At 44.1% G+C, this 20251-nt stretch overlaps 2 protein-coding genes across 2 annotated transcripts in view; both read right to left on the bottom strand.

Annotated features, from left to right (window-relative positions):
- Window positions 1-20251, bottom strand: part of LOC309550685 (uncharacterized protein) — a 903485-nt gene that overhangs the window by 359777 nt on the left and 523457 nt on the right. The window lies entirely within an intron of this gene.
- LOC309550707 (uncharacterized protein) overlaps window positions 8848-20251 on the bottom strand; it is a 233561-nt gene continuing 222157 nt past the window's right edge. The window contains exons 6-8 of the mRNA XM_082251041.1: window positions 15178-15399; window positions 13877-14018; window positions 8848-10381 (exon numbers count right to left, since the gene is read on the bottom strand). Of these exons, the coding sequence (XP_082107167.1) occupies window positions 9195-10381; window positions 13877-14018; window positions 15178-15399 (1551 nt within the window). The 3' untranslated portion in view covers window positions 8848-9194. The remainder of the gene's footprint in view (window positions 10382-13876; window positions 14019-15177; window positions 15400-20251) is intronic.

Below are 20251 nucleotides of genomic sequence, written 5' to 3'. Positions count from 1 at the left end.
GTTTTCCCTTTATTCTATCATTTATTATAAATGTCATTGTTTTTCCTGAGGATGATGTATGTATTATCTGTGTCTTGTTTTGTTAATTCCCCTTTTTTTATATTGGTATGAGTAGGTAGGAGTTCTTAATAAATCTTTTTTTCCGAGGATTTAATGTCTTTTTTCCCCAGCAGGGTTACCTGGTATTTTCCTTGTGCAGGGGGGTGCCCGGTCCTTCTTCCTCGGCGGCGGTGTTCGTTGCGGGAGCGGGTGCGCGCTCCTCGGCGTCCTCGTGGAGCGGCGTCGGGTGCGGGCGCATGCGCGGTAGAGCGGAACGTCACCAACAGTGGGAGGATTTAGGCGTTCATTGCGTGGAGCCGCGGGAGGCACGGCGCATGCGCTATTTTTTTCCTAAATAAAGACATATATAAGGAGGCAGTTTAATTAAATGTGTGGAGCTGCCTCTATCAAGAAGCCCTGCAATTGCTCCTTTACCGGCCCTTAGGTACAGCAGTTTTACTTTTAAATATTTGCATGTTTATCTGGGATTATGTAATGTGTATACATATGTGTATATGTGCGTACTAAGGGGAGGGTTGTATGTGTATGTATGTGTATATATATATGTATATATATATATATATGTCTATATATGTATATATGCGTATATCTGTCTCGGCTAGATCTAAAAGCTTTTTTTCTCTCTCTCCTTTCTTTTTTCTTTTCCTGTTATCTTAAAAAAAAAAAAAATTGGGTTTTTTTAGCTGACCCTGCTGCTTGTAAGCCATCATGAGTCACTCATCCCATGCAAAAGATCCTCACACTTCTGATAGGTATGGGACCAACTTTACGTGAGTATTAAAAAAAAAAAAAAAAAAAAAAAGAGAGAGCATGTGCCTTTGAGTGATGGGAATTTTCCCTCTCTCACCAGCCCTGCCCATTCCAAGAGATCGGAGAAATCTTCAAGATATGGAGATGACGAGAGTCCATATAGATCCCGATCCTCACATCATAGATCTGGAAGATCAAGATCAAGGAGGCGGGACTATTCCCCATCTCCCCCTCCTCATTCTTCCAGGAAAAAATGCTGGGCTTGTGGCGCAAATCCCCTCCCAGATAAATTAGTCTGCAAGGACTGCTTGAGAGATTATGCGGCCAATCGGGAGCAGGAAAGCAAACAAGTAGTAGACTTGATCAAACAGACGGTTAAGGATTCAATTTCAGAGCTATCATTGGCTCCGACCCAATCTGTTTCCGAATCTTCTGCTCATGTTCCAGATACCGAAAGGCCCGGTCCCTCGGCAACTATTACTCCTTTACATCCGGTAGAGCATCCAGCCAGGGAGTCAGACTCGGAGGGATCTTCAGATGAAGAGGATCTATCTGGGTTCCAGTATACCTTGGTTCAGCCCTTCATTCAGGCAGTCAAAAAAGCTATTGCCTGGGAGGAGGTAGAAGATCCCACTCCTCAAAAATCCAAATCCTATTTTCCATTCCTTAAAAGGAAACAGATCTATTTCCCTTTAATGGGAGAAATTAAGGAGGTCATTGATAATGAATGGCAGAAAACAGATAAGAAGTTTTCGGTGGGACGTATGAACAAGCTATACCCTTTGGCTGAACACGATATGCATTCCTTAACTTCTATGCCAGTTGTAGATGCAGCAGTGGTCCGCCTGGCAAAGAACGTTACATTACCCTATGGAGGACTCTACTTCCTTCAAGGATCCTTTAGACAGAAGGATTGACTCGGATCTACGAAAATCTTATCTGGCAGCAGGTGCAGCTTGCAGACCAGCAATTGCCCTCACCTCGGTTTCCACCGCTATTAGGTATTGGACAGGAAACGTCGAGACTGCCTTACGTCAGGACGTCCCGAAGGAGGACATAATCAAAGCCCTGGAAGAGCTCAAGATTTCGGCAGATTTTGTGGGAGAAGCGGCAATTGATACCATCCGATGCTCAGCCAGAGCTATGCTCCATTCTGTGATGGCAAAAAGAGCTTTATGGCTTAAACCATGGATAGCCGATCCTGCATCCAAACAGAACTGGTGCAAGATTCCATTTGATGGGAAAAAATTTGTTTGGGGAACAACTAAATACAGCCATCTCGATAGTGTCGGGCGGAAAATCGGACATGCTTCCACAAGACAGAAGGGCTCGCAAGTCAAGGCCATTTACAGCAAGATTCCGTCCATCTAATGTGCGGGATTACAGACAGCCAAAACAGGCCAGAGAGGGCAGGAGACCCTGGAGAGGCACTCAAGCTTCCTTCCTAAATTCCAGAAAAAATAAAGTCCTTACCGCTCCCCAAGAGGCGCCAAAACCTTTTTGATGCCAACTTAGCCTTGTCCCTCCCAGTGGGGGCCAGGCTAAAACAATTTTTTCCAATCTGGGCAAGCCGCTGCCAGGATCCTTGGGTTCTATCGACTATTCGTTGGGGCCATTTTTGGAGTTTTTTGGGTCATCCTCCTCAAGATTCATTCCAACAGACAACGTGGCTGACCTCCCATCAAAAGGCACAAGCACTGTCTCATTTCCTGTCATCTCTCCAGCTTCAGAAAGCGGCAGTTCCTGTTCCCTCGGAAGAGCACTTCAAGGGATTCTATTCTACCCTTTTTCTGGTCCCAAAGAAAACAGGAGGTTGGAGACCTGTTATAGACCTAAAGAAGCTAAATCGACACATTCTTCTCGAAAAGTTCAAACTGGAGTCCCTGCAAACGATTATCCATGCCATCCAGCCAGGGGACTGGATGATCTCTATAGATCTGCAGGATGCGTATTTGCATGTCCCAATTCTCCCCTCTTTCCAAAAATACCTGAGAGTCGCAGTGGGACAATTGCACCTCCAATTCCAAGCCCTTCCCTTCGGCTTGTCCACCTCTCCACGAGTTTTCACAAAGATACTGATCTCATCCCTGGCTCCACTTCGAGAAAGAGGTCTAAGAGTCTACCACTATTTAGACGATATCTTGCTTCTGGCCTCCAACCCAGACCAGCTCATAGTCCACAAGGAAATGTTAATGCAGGAATTAACGGAAATGGGATGGTTGATAAACCTACAGAAGAGTCAGTTAATACCTATTCAAGAGATGATTTATCTGGGCGCCTTATTCAACACTAAACAAAGTTCAGTTTCGTTGCCTCCTCAGAAGAGGGAAGCCATTATTCAGAAAATGATCCAAGTTCGGCGGTGTTCTTTCCTGACAGCATCTCAATGCATGAGTCTAATAGGCACTATGTCGGCCTGCATCCCTTTAGTCCCCTGGTCTCATTGGCATCTGAGGCATTTCCAAGTAGCCTTTCTGGCACAGTGGAAGAGACTACATCTTTCCCAAAAGATCAGTCTGTCAGCGTCAACGATCAGAAGCCTACACTGGTGGACAGACGCAACAAATCTTTCCAAATCGCATCACCTCGGCTCTTCCTCATGGATCACAATTACGTCCGATGCCAGCGGACAGGGCTGGGGAGCCCATTGCGGGGAGACAAGGGTACAGGGAAGGTGGCCTTTCCCTACCAACGGGATTGTGTCGAATATCCTAGAAATCAGAGCGGCTTTTCAAGCATTGTTAGCATTGACTTCATCAAGGGTCAGAGAGTGTTACTGCGTCTGGACAACAGAGCAGCAGTGTCTTATCTTCAGAGACAAGGGGGCACACACAGCAGATCCCTTCTCAGGGAAGTGAAGCCAATACTCTTATGGGCAGAGAAGAATCTCCTCGGCCTGAAAGCTGTGTATCTTCCAGGCACTTTGAATATGGAAGCAGATATGCTGTCCAGGAACTTCACGGACAGCAACGAGTGGTCTCTACACCCCCACATCTTCCAGCAGATAGTCAATCTCTGGGACTATCCTCAGGTAGATTTGTTTGCCTCTCCGAGCAACAACAAGTTGACCCGTTTCTTTTCCCGCTTTCCTCACCCATCGGCCGAAGCAGTGGACGCTCTGGTATGCCCATGGGTCTTCAAGACGGCTTATGCCTTTCCACCTCGCCCACTGATTGAGAGTTTTCTCTCAAGACTTCTGAAGGAAGAAGTCCAAGTCTTGGCAATACTACCCTATTGGCCAAAGAGACCATGGTTCCCTCTAGCCATGTATCTCAGCCTGGAACCGCCAACGAGGATCCCCTCCTTTCCTCACCTGTTATCCCAAGGCAGGATGTTTCACCCAAATCCCCACAAGCTGGACCTTCGGGTTTGGAAGCTGAAAGGCAGAGGTTTGAAAACCTAGGATGCTCCGCAGAGGTCATCTCTACCCTTCTAGGAGCAAGAAAGCCTTCCACAAACACAGTATACAATAAAATCTGGAACAAGTTTCAAACCTTTGCTTCTGGAAAAGGATTCAACCCAATCTCTCCTTCTACGATTGACGTCCTCAGTTTTTTACAGACGGGTCTAGATTTGGGTCTTAGTCTGAGCTCCCTAAAGGTTCAGGTAGCAGCAATATCGACCGCATCCAATAGAAGGTGGGCAGAAGACCCCTTAGTAGTGACCTTTTTGAGAGGAGTATTAAAAATCCGCCCTCCTTTCCAAAATGGGATCTTTCATTCGTTTTGGAGGTCCTCTCAGATCAACCGTTTGCCCCAGTAGAGCAAATTTCACTTTGGAATCTTACATTAAAAACGGTCTTCCTCTTAGCCATAACATCTGGAAAGAGAATTTCGGAACTCCACTCACTAGGAATTGGTGAGGAACACATTTCCTTTTTCCCGGATAGGGTGGAACTCCGTCCGATTCATGGCTTTGTCCCCAAAGTGGCGTCATCAGCTTTCCTAAGAGAACCCTGGGCATTGCCAGTTTTTACTGACATGGATTCGATACTTGCCACGAATTAGACATCGCCAGAGTGCTGAAAGCCTACTTGGCTGCCACCGAATCCTTTAGGATATCCGAAAGACTATTCATCATCCCTCACGGGAAAAATAGAGGGAAAGATGCCACTAGCAGAACTCTAGCCTCCTGGATAGTGAAGCTAATAAAAAAAACTTACATATCCAAGAAGTTGGTGCCTCCAACACAGGTGAAAGCTCATTCCACGAGGGCTGTAGCAGCATCTTGGGCAGCTAGGGCCAACGTCTCCTTGGAGACGGTATGCAGGGCAGCATCCTGGTCTTCTTGCCATACTTTCATCAGGCATTACAGAATTGATCCAGGATCCCTTTCAACTGTAAACTTTGGAAGGAAGGCACTAAGCTTAGCCATGTCCTCTGTCTGAATAAAATGTATTTTTTGTGTGTGCATTATCCCACCCGTGTCAGCTATTTATTTATCATTGGTATGCTGCCATGGAGGCACCAGGAAAGCAGGAAATTGTATCATACTTACCGTAATTTCCCTTTCCTGGTGCCAATCCATGGCAGCATACGCTCACACCCTCGGTATTCTAAATTACAGGAGAATGCTGGGGGAAGGGACCTTCTTGTCTTTTATGCTATGCACTAGTCCTGAGGGAGGAGTCGAGGTGGAGCTCTATCATTGGTATGCTGCCATGGATTGGCACCAGGAAAGGGAAATTACGGTAAGTATGATACAATTTCCCGCTTTATTGAGTAGACCCTATAATCTGTAGGTGGGGATTAATTATGTGGAGTGGGTGGAGCTTCAGGGAAGTGGGTGTGGTAAGTAATTGATAGCTGTGCTGCAAAGTGTCCCTGGAATTCTTTTTCAAATGTTGGCAACTATGGGCTTCCATCCAGGTATCCTCACCACTGATAGCAAAACTCTGAAAGGGAAGGAAGTACCTGCCCTCTCCTAAGCCTACACACACACAGTTTGTAATCATATTCTCTATAAACCACCAAACCAACATGTTCACTGCGCTAGAAACAGATTAGGTACAAATACACTTTCAGAGTCCCATGTTAAAAAGGAGGTAGTACTTGGCTATCAGACCATAGGAACTTGCTAATAGTGATGGACAAACATCGGCCGGGGCGGTTCGCGAATGCCAGCCGCAAATTTTCTCAAAAGTCCACGAACCATGAGTTCGTGGCGGGCCCCATTGACTTTAATGGGAGGCGAACTTTAAAAACATTTATGTCACATTTGCAGCCACAAAAGACGTACTAGCTGTGCACAAATAGTCCCAGCACATGGACAATGTCATAACAGAAGTATTGCAATTGAAAAAGTTGCCCTAAATTTTTTTTTTTTTTTACAGCAAAATATATATATATATTTTTCATAAATCAGCCAGAACTGACAGCAGCCAATAAATACATTGTCTAATACATATAGGGTCCATTAATACATCTGTAAAATGGGTCCGCATCCATTCCACAATTTGGCGGAACCTTTACAGACCCATTGATTTTATATTCCAGTATGAAAAATTAGGCATTCACAGGATAAAGAAGTAAGTGTTGGCCATTCCAGGCCCCAAAAATTAGCCCACATGCGTTTACCTGACAGCTAAGAACGTAGTATTCTGTGGCTGAAGGTACATTAGGCATTCACAGGTAACATAAGTAAGTGTTGGCCTGTATAGGCCCAAAAAATTAGCCCACATGGGTTTACCTGACAGCTAAGTACATAGTATTCTGTGGCTGAAGGTACATTAGGCATTCACACAGTATACAGAAGTAAGTGTCGGCCTGTATAGGCTGCAAAAATTAGCTCACATGGATTGAACTGACAGCAAAGAACGTAGTATATGATGGCTAGAGGTACAGTAGGCCTTCACAGGATGCAGAAGTAAGAGGCGGCCTGTATAGGCTGCAAAAATTAGCTCATATGGGTTGAACTAACAGCAGAGAACTTTGTTTTTGATGGCTAGAGGTACGGTAGGCGTTCACAGTACACAGAACCGTAAGTGTCGGCCTGTATAGGCTCCAAAAATTAGCTCACATGGTTTGAACTGACAGCAAAAAACTTATTTTTTGATGGCTAGAGGTACAGTAGGCATTCACAGTATACAGAAGTAGGTGGCAGGCTGTATAGGCTGCAAAAATGAGCTCACATGGGTTGAACTGACAGCTAAGAACATAGTGTATGATGGCTAGAGGTACAGTAGGCATTCACAGTATACACAAGTTGGTGGCGGGCTGTATAGGCGGCAAAAATGAGCTCACATGGGTTGAACTGACAGCAAAGAACGTAGTATATGATGGCTAGAGGTACAGTAGGCATTCACAGTACACAGAACAGTGTCGGCCTGTATAGGCTGCAAAAATTAGCCATTCAATGGACACTGGTCACATGTGTTGAATTCCTCAGAGATCCATGCCTCATTCATTTTTATAAATGTAAGGTGGTCTACACTGTCATGAGCTAGGCGAGTGCGCTTATCGGTCACGATCCCCCCTGCTGCACTGAACGTCCTTTTCGGACAGGACACTGGACGGGGGGCAAGCCAACAGTTCCATTGCAAATTGTGCAAGCTCTGGCCAGAGGTCAAGCCTGCCCACCCAGTAGTCCAGGGGTTCATCACTCCTCAGAGCGTCCACATCGGCCGATAACCCGATGTAGTCGGACACCTTTTATTTACGCTCCAACGTTTGAGCCACAGAAGCCTGCCTTTTTCTAGAACAACGTGACGACGGCATCATGGAAGGTGGAGTGTTGGACAACTGTAAGGACACAGGAGAAGGGGGAGGAGAAGGAGAAGAGGCTGGACGGTGAGAGCATGGAGTGTGGCTTTGTGGGTTCTGACAGTTTTGCTCCCACTGGGCTTGGTGATGGGATTTCAGGTGCCTTCTTAAGGCGGTTGTCCCTAGGTGAGTGTTGGGCTTACCGCGACTTATGCGTTGACTGCAAAGGCTGCAGATGGCAACACTGGTGTCAGCAATGGACACATTAAAAAAAGCCCACACTGCGGAGCTATGTGCCCGCGTCCTGGGAGCGCCAGATGTTACTGTACATGGTTGATGGCTCGCTCCTGATACATTTGCAGTCTGCTTTGTACCTCTTGTGCAATGCAAGTTCTGCCTGCCTCTCCTCCCTATCTGCCGGTCCGTCAGTTCTACAAATAATTGGCCAGCAACTGTTGTCACTGTGTGTAGCACAGTTAACACAGAAAAATAGGCCAAATGTTTGCAGTACTAAAATACAATCTTACAAAATTATACTGTTAAATAACACCCCACTTCAATATGTGGCATTGGGGGGGCATTGGTGTAGCACACCAGTTCAAAAAATTGGCCAGTGAGTGATGACACTTCCATGAAGACCATATTTGTACAAGTATCTCGTTATAGTGGAATAGTGTACCACAACTCCAGAGTCTGCCAGATCTTTCTGGAGGGATCGTGCAGTCAAACGTGGGTTTTGAATTGTTTTTCTCACAATCCTGCGAGCTGCTCTGTCTGATATTTTTCTTGGTCTTCCAGATTTTGCTTTAACTTCCACTGTTCCCGATGACTGCCATTTCTTAATTACATTCCAAACAGAGGATATTGACATCTGAAAACGCTTTGCTATCTTCTTATAGCCTTCTCCAGCTTTGTAAGCATCAACTATTTTCAGTTTCAGTTTTCTAGACAACTGCTTAGAAGATCCCATGGTGCTGATTGTTGGGGCAAGGTCAGATGAGTCTGGGCATTTAAAACCTTTGAGATTAACATCACCTGGTCTTCCCAGACGATGATTGAGAACAATCCATGACACTGGCAGGTCTCAGCCTTGCAAAGGGGGCAGTGCATGCTATAAATTCTGCAGGGTGCCCAAACTTTTGCAGACGCCATTTTTTTGTTTTCTGTAAGTGTCAATGATGGAAATAAAATCTAACTTTTGTTGACATATTATAAGAATGTCTAATCTGTAATTTGATGCCTTTTGGAGCTTTTTCCATCTTTCCTTGGCTTCTTTATGCACATTAATACACATTTTTACCTGGGGTGCCCAAACTTTCGATCCCAACTGTAAATAGACCTCTAAGTGTTTGTGAAATCTTACACCACAAAATATACTCAGCCAATGAAAGGTAATGACTCCATTTTTATTTTTCTACTGCTATCAATGGTCAACACGGGACAACACTTCATCCATGTCTTTGGTGATCTCTGATCTCCTTATGAAGTGTTTCTTACATGATGAAGCCATGGAGTATATCTGAGGTGTATATCAGGGTGTGCTTCTTCCCCACATGGGAGCTGTGATGTCCAGCAACATTCATAGAGAAGACATTTCCTGCACTCAAGGCACCAATACACCTCAAGGGTTGTGTGGGATCCCTGATGTACAGGAAGACAGGGCTTCAATAAGGAACAATTCCCTCACTCAGGGCAGGAAAGTGGCTTCTCCCCCGTGTGCAATCTCTGATGTCTGTAAAGATTGGACTTCTGTGAAAAACACTTCCCACACTCAGGACAGGAATATGGCTTCTCTCCCGTGTGAGACCTCTGATGTGTGATAAGCTCTGATTTTTGCAGAAAACATTTCCCGCACTCAGAACAGGAGTATGGTTTCTCACCCGTGTGCAGTCTCTGATGTCTGTATAAATGTGAATTTTCTGAAAAACTTTTCCCGCACTCAGGACAGGAATACGGCTTTTCCCCTGTGTGATACCTTTGATGTTTTACAAGCTCTGATTTTTGTAGAAAACTTTTCCCACACTCAGAACAGGAATACGGTTTGTCACCTGTTTGTAATCTCTGATGTCTGTATAGATGTGACTTTTCTGAAAAACATTTCCCACACTCAGAACAGGAATAAGGCTTTTCCCCCATGTGCAATCTTTCATGTCTTTTAAGATGTGACTTGTATGCAAAACATTTCCCGCACTTAGGACAGGAATAAGGCTTTTCCCCCATGTGCAATCTCTCATGTCTGTTCAGATGTGACTTGTCTGAAAAACATTTCCCGCACATAGGACAGGAAAATGGCTTCTCCCCCGTGTGAGACCTCTGATGTGTGACAAGCTGTGATTTTTGAACAAAACATTTTCCACACTCAGAACAGGAATACGGCTTCTCCCCCGTGTGCAATCTCAGATGTTTATAAAAACTGGACCTATCTGAAAAACATTTTTCGCACTCAGGACAGGAATGTGGCTTCTCACCTGTGTGAGATCTTTTATGTACATTAAGAGCGGATTTAAAACTGAAGCACTTTCCGCACTCAGTACAGGAAAACTTCTTATCTGTTGGAAGGACGGCACCGTCCCTCACAGTCTGAGGTTCCTCAGGATAAGAGGAATACGATGGTCCGCCACTGTCCCTCACAGTCTGAGGTTCCTCAGGATAAGAGGAATACGATGGTCCGGCACCGTCCCTCACAGTCTGAGGTTCCTCAGGATAGGAGGAATACGATGGTCCATCTACACTGTGTAATGCCGGATGGACATTTGAGGTAGACGGGTTTTCTCCTGGACTATACTGTGTGATGTGCTCATCTTCTACTTTACAGTCTGGAGACAAAGTGAGACAATCCTCTGAGGTTTTCCTCATCTCCCGTCCATCTACTAAAATAGAAATAAAAAGATTATTACTAGACATGAACAGATTGGTTCCCCTAAACCAGGACTCCGCCCACATCAGGCAGCTTTGTCTCTGAGGATCTTACAATTCCATCCTCAAGGTAACTAGTAAATGAGTCCTCTGATCTCCTACCGGTTCATTTCTTTATTCATGGACCTTAGTCAGAGAGTGAGGAAACAACGAGAACTGTCTTTTATAGGAGTGACAGTGATGAGGGGATTAAAGGATGAGTGTCCCCACCCCCTCTATCACTCATTGCCATCTTCCCAACACAAGAAGTCCTTCACTTCCTTATTTAGTTCATGATTTAGTCATGAATAACAGCGAGGCTGAGCCCCACCAGAGGTCAGAGAGTGAGGATGGGGGGATAACAACCAAGACGAAGACCAGACTGATCCTGAAGACCACCATCATTGGGTTACTGACTCCTCCCTCATTATTACTTTCTGTTTAAGGTTCCAAAGTTTGAGGATGTTATCACATTATTATCAACATGTAAAAGTCTGTGCTCCAATCAAATCATCATATATAAAATGTGCAGCTGGTAGGAAATGGGTGTAACAAAAGAGAATCCATATTACAGTGGGTACGGAAAGTATTCAGACCCCCTTAAATTTTTCACTCTTTGTTATATTGCAGCCATTTGCTAAAATCATTTAGATTCATTCTTCTTCCTCATGAATGTACACATAGCACCCCATACTGACAGAAAAACACAGAATTGTTGACATTGTTGCAGATTTATTAAAAAAGAAAAACTGAAATATCACATGGTCCTAAGTATTCAGACCCTTTGCTGTGACACTCATATATTTAATTCAGGTGCTTTCCATTTCTTCTGATCATCCTTGAGATGGTTCTACACCTTCATTTGAGTCCAGCTGTGTTTGATTATACTGATTGGACTTGATTAGGAAAGCCACACACCTGTCTATATAAGACCTTCCAGATCACAATGCATGTCAGAGCAAATGAGAATCATGAGGTCAAAGGAACTGCCTGAAGAGCTCAGAGACAGAATTGTGGCAAGGCACAGATCTGGCCAAGGTTACAAAAATATTTCTGCTGCACTTAAGGTTCCTAAGAGCACAGTGGCCTCCATAATCCTCAAATGGAAGACGTTTGGGACGACCAGAACCCTTCCTAGAGCTGGCCGTCCGGCCAAACTGAGCTATCGGGGGAGAAGAGCCTTGGTGAGAGAGGTAAAGAAGAACCCAAAGATCACTGTGGCTGAGCTCCAGAGATGCAGTCAGGAGATGGGAGAAAGTTGTAGAAAGTCAACCATCACTGCAGCCCTCCACCAGTCGGGGCTTTATGGCAGAGTGGCCCGACGGAAGCCTCTCCTCAGTGTAAGACACATGAAAGCCCGCATGGAGTTTGCTAAAAAACACCTGAAGGACTCCAAGATGGTGAGAAATAAGATTCTCTGGTCTGATGAGACCAAAATAGAACTTTTTGGCCTTAATTCTAAGCGGTATGTGTGGAGAAAACCAGGCACTGCTCATCACCTGTCCAATACGGTCCCAACAGTGAAGCATGGTGGTGGCAGCATCATGCTGTGGGGGTGTTTTTCAGCTGCAGGGACAGGACGACTGGTTGCAATCGAGGGAAAGATGAATGCGGCCAAGTACAGGGATATCCTGGACAAAAAACCTTCTCCAGAGTGCTCTGGACCTCAGACTGGGCCGAAGGTTTACCTTCCAACAAGACAATGACCCTAAGCACACAGCTAAAATAACGAAGGAGTGGCTTCACAACAACTCCGTGACTGTTCTTGAATGGCCCAGCCAGAGCCCTGACTTAAACCCAATTGAGCATCTCTGGAGAGACCTAAAAATGGCTGTCCACCAACGTTTACCATCCAACCTGACAGAACTGGAGAGGATCTGCAAGGAGGAATGGCAGAGGATCCCCAAATCCAGGTGTGAAAGACTTGTTTCATCTTTCCCAAAAAGACTCCTGGCTGTATTAGATCAAAAGGGGGCTTCTACTAAATACTGAGCAAAGGGTCTGAATACTTAGGACCATGTGATATTTCAGTTTTTCTTTTTTAATAAATCTGCAACAATGTCAACAATTCTGTGTTTTTCTGTCAGTATGGGGTGCTATGTGTACATTCATGAGGAAGAAGAATGAACTTAAATGATTTTAGCAAATGGCTGCAATATAACAAAGAGTGAAAAATTTAAGGGGGTCTGAATACTTTCCGTACCCACTGTATGTGTATATATAACAGTGGGTAGAGGGGAGAGAGCAGAAGTCAGACCTATGTAAAACACAAATTATTTTATAAGATACAATAGAACTATATAGTATCAGGACTATGTACTGCACAGATTACATAGATTACATAGTACAGGGGTCAGGAACATATAAAGTATAACATACAGTACATAGTCTAGTCTAGGGCTCATGAGTATGTAATGTACAACACAGAGTATCTAGTGCAGTGGTCAGGAGTATGTAATGTACAACATATAGTATATAGTGCAGGGTTCAGGGTTCAGGAGTATCTAATGTACAACATAGAGTATATAGTGCAGGGATCAGGAGTATGTACTGTATAACATAAGAGTATATAGTGCAGGGGTCAGGAGTATGTAATGTACAACATATAGTATATAGTGCAGGGTTCAGGAGTATCTAATGTACAACATAGAGTATATAGTGCAGGGATCAGGAGTATGTAATGTACAAAAGAGTATATAGTACAGGGGTTAGGAGTATGTAATGTACTACATAGAGTATATAGTGCAGGGGTTAGGAGTATGAAATGTACTACATATAGTATATAGTGTAGAGGTCAGGAGTATGTAATGTACTTCATAGAGTACATAGTGTAGGGCCCATGAGTATGTAACATACAATATAGAGTATATAATGCAGGGGTCGGGAGTATGTATTGTACAACATAGAGTATATAGTGCAGGGGTCAGGAGTATGTAATGTACAACAAAGTACATAGTGTAGGGCTTGGGAGTCTGTAATTACTTTATTGTGAAAAATATCTCATGTTGGTGGTGCAGCGTTAAATTTATTTGTGGTATATTACAAGCTCAATATTTTATGGTTGTTTGTTAGTTTGCTTTCCATGTCACAGTGCAGAGCAAAAACAGGTACATAATTAGGTTGAAAAAAAGACCCATCCAATTCAACCAATAAAAGGGGGAAAAAAACATACAATCCCATATACACAATCCTATACCCACAGTTGATCCAGAAAAAGGTAAAAAAAAAAAAGATTCTTACAAAAATTTACCAAAAGATTATCAGATTATTAAAAATGCTTTATAAAAAATTTACAGAACGGGGGAAAAATTCAATGCACAATAAATCCATATCTCATCCAACTGAAAGTGCATTCCAGCTAAGGAAAGTGACCAGGGTATAAATGGTTGATGTCACCAAGTTCTTTCCCTACTCTGAACCAATCAGTGAGCAGTATGAGTGGAAAAATTTATTTGGGGTTAATGACCCACCTGTGCTGATCTCTGTAGGAGTGTCCTTCTCTTTAAATGCCCCCGTTAAACCATCCTCCTTTATAGATTGCTGATCATCCCTCACATACGTCTCTTCTTCTTCTGATTTCACCTCAACTTTTATATCTATCGGATCTTCACCCTAAACCAAGAAAATTATATAAAAAAAATTAAAAAAGATCATCTTTAAAATGTAAGCTTCTGACATCACACAAAAAAAGAAACAACAGGTACAAGTTCTAGATGCTCCATCACTTCACACTCCTCTTCATAATCTTCTTTATATAATCGCAATGTTAAAATTATCACGGTTTCCCTTCTGAATATTTCATAAAACATTAACTGTGTCTGTAGCACCCTCTAGTGTGCAGTCTAATGTAGAAAAATATATTTCTGACTCACAGTAGCTGTGTGAGTTTGGTAACTGGTAGGGGTTACTAAAGGTCAGGCCTCTGGTAACTCCCTCTGGTTCTAAAATCTTGGAGAAGTTTCTAGAAGCTAGTGGGTGGAGGCCAGGAGGTGCTGATCTGCATATTTATGGAAATCTGGCCAATCGCCAGGCAGGTGGCCTGGCAGGATGGCTGGGTCAGCTCATAAATATTGTGGAGCCTGGTGGAAGATGGAGTGTTGAAGCTGTGTCATATGGCCTGAAACAGGACCCCAGGACTGAGGGGGCTGTGCCTCGAGACTAAGAGCTGAGGAAGTAAGGACAGAGGGATCTCCACTACCCTACAGTCTCTTCTAGGAGACACCCTGGCTTTCATGGGAAGACCTGGACAGCAGGAAGCATGTATAGCAGTCTTTTAAGCAGTAGTGGGATTTCCAGGGACAGTGTGAGCACCTCTACACCCCCAGGGCCTTAAAGGGAAGGAGCTGCCCTATGCAATATCTAGTGAGCTTTCTGGGACAGTGTCAACAAGCTAAACCCAATCCATTGTCCTAGGACATTTCATCAAGCAGCCAGGGGGGCTGGTAACTGTGGAGAATACAATCTAGGATCTGCTGTTTTGTACAGTGTACAGAGTGAACAAAGTTGTCCTCATTGGTATTCTTCAAGTCAGGTTGGGCATCCCATGATCCCTCTACCACATCCATGTTGTTTTCCCCAATAAAACAACAAAAACAAGCCCATGGACTGATTATTTTTCTCAGAATGAAAGTTGAAATGTATGATGAATGCGTGTTGCCTGGCTATGCAAGAATAGTGGGACCCAAAATTCAGTGGCCCTCTAGGGGGTAGCTCTAAATATCAAACATGTTTGTGTATAAATCATAACTACCAATAACTGTTCCTCATCTACCTGATGATGGTGAGGGATGGTGTGACCTTCCTGTGTGGAATCCCGGGAATACAGAGGACGAGGACATCTCTCTGGTGGGTTCCGGTTACTTGATGGCTCCATCATGATGTCATTGTAGAGATCACTGTGTCTTTCAGAAAGCTGCTTCATCACTCCATACTCTTCATCCTCCTCTTTAAATTCTTCTTTAACAACAATATTACCATTCCCGAGGTTTCCACACTGAAGATATATTAAAACAATCATTGTAACAAACATGCTGTGTATAAATCAGAACCACCAATAATTGTTCCTCATCTACCTGATGATGGTGAGGGATGGTGTGACCTTCCTGTGTGGAATCCCGGGAATACAGAGGACGGGGACATCTCTCTGGTGGGTTCCCATTACTGGATCCATCTGTAGGAAACACACACACTGACTGAATACATTGTTTCTATGGGTTTATCAGATGATGGGGGATCTAGGTGGAGCCTCTGTACTGCTCTCTCCTTTACAATAAAGTCTCCTCTTACCCGGTGATGTGAGGGGCGGCTGATTCTCCATCATGACGTCCTTGTAGAGATCCTTGTGTCCTTCTAAATACTCCCACTCCTCCATGGAGAAATAGACAGTGACATCCTGACACCTTATAGGAACCTGACACACACAATGTTACAGTCACCATCCAGACACATCCCTTGTCTGTTACTGGATAATGTCCCAGAATTCCCAGCACCGCTCACCTCTCCTGTCAGCAGCTCAGTGATCTCTGGCGGCTTCTGTAATCTTCTTTTTATTTCTCTATTCTATCAGGGAGGGAGGTGGAGGCAATCTAGATTTGAACACAAATAGTAAAATCAAATGACATTCCCAGAATCCTCCTCACCTCTCTGGTCAGGTCTGTGTTTTATTCATAGAGATAACAGTGATGTCATGTGACCTCCCAGAATCCTCCTCACCTCTCCGGTCAGGTCTGTGTTTTATTAATAGAGATAACAGTGATGTCATGTGACCTCCCAGAATCCTCCTCACCTCTCCGGTCAGGTTTGAGGGGATTGCGCTGGGAGAGGGGATTTGGGGGGGGGGGGTGTTGTGCTAGAAGGAGGAATGGAGTGGGAGCTAGGAGGGAGGATTGGGGGGGGGGTTGTACTAGAAGGGGGAATTTGGGCTAGGAGTGGGGAATTGGAGGGAGGAGAGATACAACTTAAAGTCACTGAACTCTGCTTCACATACTACATTTATGGGCTTGTTTACTCCAGGTGCGAGGCAACACATGCAGAATCACACGTTTTTCTGTACTTCACCAAAAAGTCACAGTCGCATATGGGTGCCATTATTTCTTTTATTTTTTATTTTTAATTTTATAAACCAGATTACACAAACACTAAGGCTCAAGTAGAAAAAAGAAACAGGCGCCACTGTAGTTAGCCAGAAAGTTTATTGCACAAAATACATACTGACTTACATGAAAGTAAGCTCCAATCCGTATCGCAGCGTCTCCAGCGCACGATCCGGCCGTCCACCGGTCCGGAGGTGATGTCACAGGAAGCTGGTCGGAGACTGGGTAACCCGGAAGCCGCAAATGGAACGCAGACTCCCGGAAATGACGCAACGCGTTTCGGAGCATGCGCACTCGGCTCCTTCCTCAGGCGTAAGTGACTGCCACCTGGTGCCAGGTTTAAATACAGCAGTCCACGATCAATTAACATTACAATCAACACAAGGGGCGGCGCAATACTCTGCAGACCAGCTATAAAGCCAACACTTCTGGAGAATCCGTACAACACTTTTAAGTAATATAGTGGATTTCATACTGGGGCTTATCCATATACAAACAGCTTTAAACATACAATATACATTACAAGTATTATTACGTCCTCTACTATAGATGTACTGAAACATGACTTTCACACGATATGCTAAAAATTAAAAATTAAAAGTAAATTTTGTATACACATATGTCCCTCTGTATTGGGGTACACCAGAAAAAAAAAAAAAAAGGGGGGGGGCTACCTTATAAATAAGAAGAAAACATAAGCTCCTGAATCCAGAAATCATGAACTCACCAAGGAATTCATTTTCCATGATCCGAAATGCATTATGGATACATATACATATATATATATATACATATACATATATATATAAGAAAAAGAATTACACATACTAAATAAAAAATAAAAATATTTGAAAATATGTTAAAAAGCATACCTATATGTGTGCAGGTGTAGAACACGTGCAGACACATATGTACGCATACACCCTAGGATAGGGGGAGGGGAAGGAAAAGGGGAGGACGGGAGGGGGAAGGGGGGGGAAAATTAGAAAGAAGAGGGAAAGAAGAAGAAAAATAGAGTGGATAAAAATGCCCTGACTCACAGAATAGTATTAATATCTAGCTCCTCGTTTAATCCCCCGGGAGCCAGAACATTCAGGGCGTATATCCAGTAGGTTTCCCTACTGCATAGACGCCTGAACCTCTCAGCCTCAGAAGTACCTTTTGGGATAGCCTCAATCACCCAGACATATAGTCCCTCAGTGGACTTGTCATGATGTTGAAGGAAATGTCTGGGGACACTGTGGTGGTCTTTGCCCTCCTGGATATAACGTCGGTGCTGACCAAATCGTGCTCTTAAAGTCCGTATGGTCCTACCAACATAGTGCAGGCCACACGGACAAACCAGACAATACACCACAAATTCAGACGAACAGGTATGGAATTCATTAATTCCATACCTGTTGCCTCCAATCACAAAATATGCTTCCCCGTCTCTGACCTTTTTTAACGTCACTGGCATGTACCAGTGTCGTAAAATACAATGCCTGACATGTTCATATGTCAAGCATGGACAGAAAGATTTTGTGATTGGAGGCAACAGGTATGGAATTAATGAATTCCATACCTGTTCGTCTGAATTTGTGGTGTATTGTCTGGTTTGTCCGTGTGGCCTGCACTATGTTGGCAGGACCATACGGACTTTAAGAGCACGATTTGGTCAGCACCGACGTTATATCCAGGAGGGCAAAGACCACCACAGTGTCCCCAGACATTTCCTTCAACATCATGACAAGTCCACTGAGGGACTATATGTCTGGGTGATTGAGGCTATCCCAAAAGGTACTTCTGAGGCTGAGAGGTTCAGGCGTCTATGCAGTAGGGAAACCTACTGGATATACGCCCTGAATGTTCTGGCTCCCGGGGGATTAAACGAGGAGCTAGATATTAATACTATTCTGTGAGTCAGTGCATTTTTATCCACTCTATTTTTCTTCTTCTTTCCCTCTTCTTTCTAATTTCCCCCCCCCTTCCCCCTCCCGTCCTCCCCTTTTCCTTCCCCTCCCCCTATCCTAGGGTGTATGCGTACATATGTGTCTGCACGTGTTCTACACCTGCACACATATAGGTATGCTTTTTAACATATTTTCAAATATTTTTATTTTTTATTTAGTATGTGTAATTCTTTTTCTTATATATATATGTATATGTATATATATATATATGTATATGTATCCATAATGCATTTCGGATCATGGAAAATGAATTCCTTGGTGAGTTCATGATTTCTGGATTCAGGAGCTTATGTTTTCTTCTTATTTATAAGGTAGCCCCCCCCCTTTTTTTTTTTTTTTCTGGTGTACCCCAATACAGAGGGACATATGTGTATACAAAATTTACTTTTAATTTTTAATTTTTAGCATATCGTGTGAAAGTCATGTTTCAGTACATCTATAGTAGAGGACGTAATAATACTTGTAATGTATATTGTATGTTTAAAGCTGTTTGTATATGGATAAGCCCCAGTATGAAATCCACTATATTACTTAAAAGTGTTGTACGGATTCTCCAGAAGTGTTGGCTTTATAGCTGGTCTGCAGAGTATTGCGCCGCCCCTTGTGTTGATTGTAATGTTAATTGATCGTGGACTGCTGTATTTAAACCTGGCACCAGGTGGCAGTCACTTACGCCTGAGGAAGGAGCCGAGTGCGCATGCTCCGAAACGCGTTGCGTCATTTCCGGGAGTCTGCGTTCCATTTGCGGCTTCCGGGTTACCCAGTCTCCGACCAGCTTCCTGTGACATCACCTCCGGACCGGTGGACGGCCGGATCGTGCGCTGGAGACGCTGCGATACGGATTGGAGCTTACTTTCATGTAAGTCAGTATGTATTTTGTGCAATAAACTTTCTGGCTAACTACAGTGGCGCCTGTTTCTTTTTTCTACTTGTGCCAGCGGATTCCTCGGAGTTTCCTAGTCAGTGCTGCCTCGTACTTTGCCATTCAGGACAGTCCCCAACAAGAATTTGGAGCATCCCCTGCGCCCCTTCTACAGCGGTGGACTCCTTCCCTCTTGCCTGGTCAGAAGCGCCCAACAACCACTTTCTCCAAACACTAAGGCTCGGTTCACATATATGCGATGCGGGAAGGTTGCGAATTCGCAGCCTTTTCCCGCATCGCACACGCACCCCCGGCAGTTCACACTGCCATATGCGATACGCTGGGGGTGTCAATGTAATCTTAACGACACCCCCAGTTTGATCGCATATCGCAGTGCGATCGTGCAGTTCGCACAGGATCGGATCGCACAAGTGTGAACCGCTGTGCGATCCGATCCTGATGCGGCTAGAAAAAAGGGTCCTGTGCGTGTTTGGAGCGGCTGCGGTGCGAATTTAGCCATACAAACCGTATGGCTAAACTCGCACCGCACAGCCGATCGCATGTAATGTCGGAGTAGTGCGCTCCGATATTACATGCGAACCCCGCACACGCACAAGTGTGAACCGGGGCTTACACAACGCAGTGCGCAATTTACAACAAATAACAGCACACAAAAAAAAAAACCCCATCAATAAACAATTTCTCTCTCCACTCCTCTCCCCTGCAAGGTTATCCTATGTGCAGCTTACAATTAGTGATTACATAGAATGTACACAACTTCGCCTACAGCTTCACCATAAGCAAGTATACCATTTGTCAAAGTGTGACGTATAGGTAGTGATGTATAAACACATTTTTATACTCGTGGCAATTCAGGAGTAAGGGTCAGAGGACAGGCAATCCACCCATCCCATATTTTGTGAAATGTTTTATTTCTTT

Source organism: Pelophylax lessonae, assembly GCF_965119305.1.
Source record: "Pelophylax lessonae genome assembly, chromosome: 3".
Taxonomy (NCBI): Eukaryota; Metazoa; Chordata; class Amphibia; order Anura; family Ranidae; genus Pelophylax; species Pelophylax lessonae.
The sequence above is the reverse complement of the archived record's forward strand: the minus strand, read 5'-3'. Positions and strand labels throughout refer to the sequence as shown.